The 8,416-nt window shown below is 46.1% G+C and overlaps 1 protein-coding gene across 1 annotated transcript; it reads left to right on the forward strand.

Moving 5' to 3' along the window:
- Positions 1-2,873: 2,873 nt before the first annotated feature.
- On the forward strand, positions 2,874-8,416 carry LOC101136938 (keratin, type II cytoskeletal 6B). The gene is made up of 9 exons (XM_031000844.3): positions 2,874-3,538; positions 4,450-4,664; positions 4,998-5,058; positions 5,217-5,312; positions 5,437-5,601; positions 6,103-6,228; positions 7,069-7,289; positions 7,494-7,528; positions 7,642-8,416. Exons 1-9 carry the CDS (start codon positions 2,999-3,001, stop codon positions 7,875-7,877), a joined length of 1,695 nt encoding a protein of 564 aa, XP_030856704.2. The 5' UTR covers positions 2,874-2,998; the 3' UTR covers positions 7,878-8,416.

Below are 8,416 nucleotides of genomic sequence, written 5' to 3' on the forward strand. Positions count from 1 at the left end.
TCAAAAACCAGAAATAAAAGATCTTAAAATCCTTAAACCAAATGATGATGATGATGATGATGATGATGATTATAATAATAATAGAATGTCCTCACATAAATAGAGAAATACAAACAAGGTTGTTAGGAAAACTCAGAGAGCAGATGCCACAGCTGCCAATCTCAGAAAAAGCCAGTGGAGAACACTCACAAATAAACAGATCAAAATCAAACAACACAGTAACCGCAAAGGAAAACCAAACACAGCCTAACAGTGAGGTTTTACTACATGCCAGGCACAGATGACTCATTTCCCTCAACTAAATCAGTGTAAAGGGCATGTCCTCATGTGAAAATCCAAGAATCCCTTATTTGCAACTATCACAACTGGGTGTGTGAGCACGAGCCAGGACCCTGCTTGTCATGAAGTTTCAAGAAACTATGAAGGCAAAGTTGAATAAGAAGAGAGACAAGGTCAACTAGTAGCATTTTGTTGTGAGGCAAAGAAAACAAAGAGGCTGTAAATTGTGAGCCACTCTGCAGTGATCTTTATTGGTTTGGCTGAATGAAAGAATAAAAGAACTATTCACACAGCCCTGTGTCACAATCAGAACTCCTGTTAGCCTGGATATGGCCCTGGCTCCTCCACCCATAATACTTTCTACAAATGGCAGGTCCAGAGGGGGCTCATCTCATTAAAAATAAGCACTAGTCAGAAAGGAACCATGCCAGGACTCACAAAAGATCTGTGCATTCAAAATTGAAAAAAATAGGCAAAAAGAAAAAAGACTCATAAAAAACTCTCAACAGAAAAATGCATGATAAAATACTGAAAAATAAACACTATAAAGTGGGAAAAAGAAGACAAAATATAGTGAGACAGGTAAAAGATAAAATATTCATTTGTGGAGCACAGAAAAGGGGTAGAGATAACAACAAAGTCATGCTTAGAAATGAAGGCCAAATTGGCCAGGTGCAGTGGCTCACGCCTGTAATCCCAGCACTTTGGGAGGCCAACGCGGGTGGATCACGAGGTCAGGAGTTCAAGATCAGCCCGGCCAACATGCTAAAACCCCGTCTCTCCTAAAAATACAAAAATTAGCCGGGCACGGTGGCAGGTACCTGTAGTCCCAGCTACTCGGGAGGCTGAGGCATGAGAATCACTTGAACCTGGGAGGCGGAGGTTGCAGTGAGCCGAGATCATGCCATTGCACTCCAGCCTGGGTGACAGAGCAAGACTCTGTGTAAAAAAAAAAAGAAAAGAAAAAAGAAATGAAGGCCAAATTGAAAGCGGCATAAGGAGGAAAGACATTGGTAAACAGACAGTAATGGACATTTGGGAGAAATGTCCTCGAATAACTGGGAAAAGCAAACAGCTATGAAAAAGAGACTAGAGACTGTTAAAAAGAGAATCAGAAAACATAGATGTAGGAGACAAAGCAGACACAACACAATCACAATTGAAAAAGACAATATTTTTATGTTTTGTACATATGAATACATGAAATGTTTTATATACATAAAACACACTCAAACACATACACACAAAACATTCATGTATTTATTTATATACCTTTCTACAATGCAGGCTCCCTCTCTATATATGCCAACTCCCTCCACCTCTTCCTCACCCATACAAACACACGTTGACACAAACACATATGCACAGACATGTCACCCATGGCCCAGGAAAAGCACAGAAAAATATCCAAGTAAAGATACAAGGATACACAAGGAACTGCTAACATTACTTCCTCCATAGATAGGAATTGGGTAACTGGGGAATGGCCTTGAGCTGTATTATTTTGTTGTTTAGCATGTTTTACAAAAAATTTGTTAAAACATGTATCGTGTATTCAATTTGTAAACATGTAAATAATTGTGCAAATAGTACTATTCAAAATTTAAATGAGCAATCTACTACATTTACATCTAGAATGTTTAAATATAGACAGAATCTTAATAAGCTTCTAATTTTAATATGAAATATGAAGGTTAGAGTCGTATATTAAAGGAAACAATAGGGGTATGCAATTAGAAAAATCCCAAGAAAGAAAAAGTACAACGAACAGTTAACCTGTTTTATTTAACAAATAAAAGTAAGAAATGAAGGGAGATTTTTAAATTTCAATGATTTAAAGGATATATCACTCAAATACAACGTATATAGAGCTTATTTTGACTCTGATTGGGACACCAAAATATAAGAAATAGATATCAAAAATAGGACTGCTTGAAGACTAAATAGACACTTGTTCATTTTAATTAGCATGTAAATTTTTAAGATATAAAAATAGTGTTTTGATTTTTTAAAGGACCTATTATTTAGATATTAATATTGAATTATTTATTGAAGATGTAATATGACTTCTGGAATTTGCTTTCAAACAATCTAGAATGGAAGAGGAAATTGGGTTGAAGTATGAAAGAAATCAGGCTGGCCATGAGATGATCATCATGGAAGCAGGTGACAGGTATATACAGGCCCACTGCAGTGTTCTGCTTCTCTACCTGTTTAAAATTGCACCTAAAAGGTGAAACAATTATGGGGAAATTGTAATATTTCTGTTAAGGAATTTACAATACAGTGCTTGTGATCTCCAACAGCTCAGCTGGAAGAAAGTCAGACTGGGAAGAGGAGGGCACTCGGGGCATGTTGATAAACAGCCTAGCATGCAGAACCTTTGCTAGAGACAGTGACTAATTCCAACTTCATGAATTGAGAATACTCTTATTGTGCTGAGATCTCAAGTCAAAGCTGGAGGCAGGAACATTTTGCCTGACTAAAGGAAGCGAAAAATGCAATCTCGGTATTTCATAACTTTTGTAATAATGCAGGTGTGATCTCACTATTTGTAAAGCCCAGCCCTTCCCAACCTGCAAGCTCACCTTCCAGGACTGGGCCCAGCCCATGCTCTCCATATATAAGCTGCTGCTGGAGTCTGATTCCTCGTCCTGCTTCTCCTCCCTCTCGCCTGCAGCCTCTCACACTCTCCTAAGCCCTCTCATCTCCTGGAACCATGGCCAGCACATCCACCACCATCAGGAGCCACAGCAGCAGCCGCCGGGGTTTCAGTGCCAACTCAGCCAGGCTCCCTGGGGTCAGCCGCTCTGGCTTCAGCAGCGTCTCCGTGTCCCGCTCCAGGGGCAGTGGTGGCCTGGGTGGCGCATGTGGAGGAGCTGGCTTTGGCAGCCGCAGTCTGTATGGCCTGGGGGGCTCCAAGAGGATCTCCATTGGAGGGGGCAGCTGTGCCATCAGTGGCGGCTATGGCAGCAGAGCCGGAGGCAGCTATGGCTTTGGTGGCACCGGGGGTGGATTTGGTTTCGGTGGTGGAGCCGGCATTGGCTTTGGTCTGGGTGGTGGAGCCGGCCTTGCTGGTGGCTTTGGGGGCCCTGGCTTCCCTGTGTGCCCCCCTGGAGGCATCCAAGAGGTCACTGTCAACCAGAGTCTCCTGACTCCCCTCAACCTGCAAATTGACCCCGCCATCCAGCGGGTGCGGGCCGAGGAGCGTGAGCAGATCAAGACCCTCAACAACAAGTTTGCCTCCTTCATCGACAAGGTGAGCCAGTGCCATGCCCTCCATCGGGCACTTCAGGGTCCCCAGACCAGAAGAGCAACACCTTCCTGCCAGAGAGACCCTAGGAGGGAGGGAGAAGGGGATTCAGCCCAGCTCTGCAGAGAGTGCAGGTGGCTCTGGGTGCACAGGAGGCAGCACAGATGGGCATCACTCCCCCATGGGAGTGGCCCTCACTCCTGCCTAGGGAGGGCCGTAACTTTTCATAACCCTGAAGCACAGATGAGGCCATCAGAGAGTGGAGTAGGTTAATTCTTCCCTCTGAAGTGTTTAAGAGATTACAAAGCAAATGCCAGGAGTATATGGGCTGGTAAATTACACTCTGGGGTCTGGGTAAGAGGAAAAAGATTTAGAAAGAAAAGGAAAAGATAATCTGGCTGGATTAAGAAAAAAAGGGACATAGAAACAACTGTAAAACATGGATAAATGCTAATTAATTTTAAAAACAGAGAATGACCATAACATCAGAATATTTGAGAGGAGACACTAAATGGGAAAGTAGAATGAAATGTAATCATGAGTCAACATCTAATATCCCTCCTAACTAAGATCCTATCGGTAAAAAAAACTGTGTACAATATATCAGGCAATTAGTATTTTTAAACTAGATTTGTGATTGTGCTTGGAAAAAGAAAAGAAGAAATGTTGAAACTCACTGATGATCAATAGCTTACAGCGCGAGAACACCTCAATGGTCCGTGGGACAATTTCTCTAGTGAGACTGGTGGGGTGCAAAGGAGAAGGGGTTGGGGGAGCAGAACTCAGCCTGAGCCTCTCTACATGCACTGTAGTAGCCCAGTACCATGGGGACCTCCCAGACCTGCCAGGAAACTGGATATCAGACACTTTTTCTTCCTTCCTTTGCCCGGAAAATGACCATCTTGCTTCCCTTCCAGGTGCGGTTCCTAGAGCAGCAGAACAAGGTTCTGGACACCAAGTGGACCCTGCTGCAGGAGCAGGGCACCAAGACTGTGAGGCAGAACCTGGAGCCGTTGTTCGAGCAGTACATCAACAACCTCAGGAGGCAGCTGGACAACATCGTGGGGGAACGGGGCCGTCTGGACTCGGAGCTGAGAAACATGCAGGACCTGGTGGAGGACCTCAAGAACAAGTGAGGACTCCATTTCCTGCAGCACACACTTCAAGACTATTGGGTGACCAGGGCCAGATGTGTGTAGGATTCCTAACAACCCATGTCCATGGAAATGAAAAGCACAAATTAGTCCCTAGGAGCAAACCTGCAAGAACCACAGATGGTTATGGGAGGATGGGGAGATTAAAGAAGTGGCAAATTTAGTAGTAGCAAAACTCATCTCTTTGGCTCTCTGTGGCAGGAAAGCTCAATTAGAATATATTCCATTCGGGAAAATGTTGAATCCCAGGCTGCTTTTCTGTTTCATCCTACCCACTGGCTCAAATGTGTCCCATGCCTTTCTTCCTGTAGATATGAGGATGAAATCAACAAGCGCACAGCAGCAGAGAATGAATTTGTGACTCTGAAGAAGGTGAGCAGATGAAGCCAGGAATTCAAATTCATTTAGATGGACAGAAGTGGCTCTGTGGCCTTGCTTGCCTAGGAGAGGAGAATTGGCAGAAGGACTAGAAGATGGGTAGATTGGAAAAGTGCGCTCAGGTAACTCCAGGTTGTTGGCTCTTTCCCCAGGACGTGGATGCTGCCTACATGAACAAGGTTGAACTGCAAGCCAAGGCAGACACTCTCACAGATGAGATCAACTTCCTGAGAGCCTTGTATGATGCAGTAAGCATCTCCACCATCCTTCTGTTTACTCTGATGGGGTCTGCAAAGGGGAGAAGATGTATAGGGTTGGGTATCTCTGTAAATGTCAAAAGTGAAGTTGATCTTATGACCTTCTGTTCTGCAGGAGCTGTCCCAGATGCAGACCCACATCTCAGACACATCCGTGGTGCTATCCATGGACAACAACCGCAACCTGGACCTGGACAGCATCATTGCAGAGGTCAAGGCCCAATATGAGGAGATTGCTCAGAGGAGCCGGGCTGAGGCTGAGTGCTGGTACCAGACAAAGGTGAGCACGGAGTGGACAGCTGCTGAGGAATCCTTGTGTCCATCCCTGAATACCAGAGGACTGCAGACTTCACTGGGGACATCCCCTGACAGGAAGCTGGGGTCCTCTCACAGGACATGCACTCTGCACTATTAGAGTAGACATTTGGGGAACTTATGCCCAAGTCAAGGAGGAAAAAGAACCCAATGCAGGAGGAAAGCTACCACAGACAAGGACATAGTCATCTCTGCTTTTAGCTTCACCTTGGTTGCTGACTTTTAGAAATTGGTACAGAACATTTCTACTCCCTAAGAAAACTAGGCAGGCAGTGGTGCCATAATAAGGATGGTCTGTGACTCCAGTGTTTAGTATCCACCCACTACATAACATCAACTTTTCCTCAAGTTTCTTGGGGAGAAGCCATTAGGTCCACTTCATGACATGCATGATACACAAGTGAAAGTCATCACTCCCAGGTAAGAACCCATAGACACTGTCTCTCTCTCCACCTCTGGGCTGCAGTATGAGGAGCTGCAGGTCACAGCAGGCAGACATGGGGACGACCTGCGCAACACCAAGCAGGAGATTGCTGAGATCAACCGCATGATCCAGAGGCTGAGATCTGAGATCGACCACGTCAAGAAGCAGGTATGGTGAGGGGCAATGGAGGAGAAAAGCATCATTTTTTTTATTAGGTCATGAGGCAGTAGTCACCCATCATTTAGTAAAATTCTTTGGGAATTGATTGATAAGCAGAGAAGGAAAGACATGCAGTTCCTAGGCTCAGTGAGAACACTCTGGCTCAGAGACATGGATCACACCCAAGGACATGAAACAATCACCTGGGCAGAAGCACTCTCACCTGGTCAAAGCTGTAAAAGTATAGTCCAGAGGCATTGGAAGGGCTTATGTAAGAAGACTGATTGACTTTGGAATTGCAAAGGACCAAGTTGGGCAAGATGTCAGGTCAGAAAGCATCAGTAACATTGCTGCAAATCTGCTCGAGGTTCACGGTGAAAAAGAAAGCGAAACCAGGGCTATGAGGAAGGAAAACGTGGCCCAAGCTTGTGAGAGGATGTGAGGCAGGAGGAAGGCAAGGTCACAACAGCCTCATGTGAAAACTCATCATCTCAGTTGACAACGTTTGCAAATTATTGTGGCATCCATGTAAGATCATCAAAAATGGTTTTGGTTTTGCTTTGGAGACAACACTTAATGTCCTTGGTCTTGTGTCCACTGTGGCATCTTCCGTTGGTCATCACCCACATCTTTAGGCAGTGGAGTTAACACAAAGGGCACAGGATTTTATCATGTGACTCCAGACGTAAAAAGTTTGAAGACAGTAAAAAGGCTAGACAGGAAGAGTCAGAGCTCATTTACCATCAATTCTGGGTTCCTGGTACCTTCTTCACTGGAAAAGAACCAGCCAGATTTATTCTTCTCTGGAAGACCAGATGACAAGTTCTTTCTCTTCCTTTCCCCTCCTAGTGTGCCAACCTGCAGGCCGCCATTGCTGATGCTGAGCAGCGTGGGGAGATGGCACTCAAGGACGCCAAGAATAAGCTGGAAGGGCTGGAGGATGCCCTGCAGAAGGCCAAGCAGGACCTGGCCCGGCTGCTGAAGGAGTACCAGGAGCTGATGAATGTCAAGCTGGCCCTGGATGTGGAGATCGCCACCTACCGCAAGCTGCTGGAGGGCGAGGAGTGGAGGTGGGTAACTGACGCGACTTCCTCCAACAGCTGAGTCCATCTTCAAGGTTCTGGCACCGAGCACAACTTTAAGGTGCACTGCCCAAGGCCATAATTGCTCTTCTTGGGAGAAAACTAAAAGTTTTCCCATGGACTTTCCCACCCACCGAGGCTTCCCATGCTCGTCCAGGGAAGGTCTCACCCTCCCTGTGTTCCTCTCCACAGGCTGAATGGTGAAGGCGTTGGACAAGTCAACATCTGTAAGTACCTTTGCTTGCCTTCCTCCCCTGCCCTTGCACTCTTCTGACTGGGCTCAGGCCGGCAGGATGAGCTCATTGTGGCTTCTTGTGTCCTTGTCCCCTCCCCACCACAGCTGTAGTGCAGTCCACCGTCTCCAGTGGCTATGGCGGTGCCAGCGGTGTCGGCAGTGGCTTAGGCCTGGGTGGAGGAAGCAGCTACTCCTATGGCAGTGGTCTTGGCGTTGGAGGTGGCTTTAGTTCCAGCAGTGGCAGAGCCATTGGGGGTGGCCTCAGCTCTGTCGGAGGCGGCAGTTCCACCATCAAGTACACCACCACCTCCTCCTCCAGCAGGAAGAGCTACAAGCACTGAAGTGCTGCCGCCAGCTCTCAGTCCCACAGCTCTCAGGCCCCTCTCTGGCAGCAAAGCCCTCTCCTCAGGTTGCTTGTCCTCCCCTGGCCTCCAGTCTCCCCTGCCCTCCCGGGTAGAGCTGGGATGCCCTCACTTTTCTTCTCATCAATACCTGTTCCACTGAGCTCCTGTTGCTTACCATCAAGTCAACAGTTATCAGCACTCAGACATGCAAATGTCCTTTTTAGTTCCCGTATTATTACAGGTATCTGAGTCTGCCACAATTCTGAGAAGAAAATGACCTATATCCCCATAAGAACTGAAACTCAGTCTAGGTCCAGCTGCAGATGAGGAGTCCTCTCTTTAATTGCTAACCATCCTGCCCATTATAGCTACACTCAGGAGTTCTCATCTGACAAATCAGTTGTCCTGATCTTCTCTTGCAGTGTCCCTGAATGGCATGTGATGTACCTTCTGATGCAGTCTGCATTCCTGCACTGCTTTCTCTGCTCTCTTTGCCTTCTTTTGTTCTGTTGAATAAAGCATATTGAGAATGTGAA

The sequence above is a fragment of the Gorilla gorilla genome, chromosome 10, assembly GCF_029281585.2.
Source record: "Gorilla gorilla gorilla isolate KB3781 chromosome 10, NHGRI_mGorGor1-v2.1_pri, whole genome shotgun sequence".
Taxonomy (NCBI): domain Eukaryota; kingdom Metazoa; phylum Chordata; class Mammalia; order Primates; family Hominidae; genus Gorilla; species Gorilla gorilla.

Coding starts and splice junctions, on each gene's coding strand:
- LOC101136938 (XM_031000844.3), top strand. CDS start 2,999: ATGGCCAGCACATCCACCACCATCAGGAGCCACAGCAGCAGCCGCCGG. Junction 5,313..5,436: donor TGAGAGCCTTGTATGATGCA/GTAAGCATCTCC, acceptor TCTGTTCTGCAG/GAGCTGTCCCAGATGCAGAC. Junction 7,290..7,493: donor CTGGAGGGCGAGGAGTGGAG/GTGGGTAACTGA, acceptor TCCTCTCCACAG/GCTGAATGGTGAAGGCGTTG.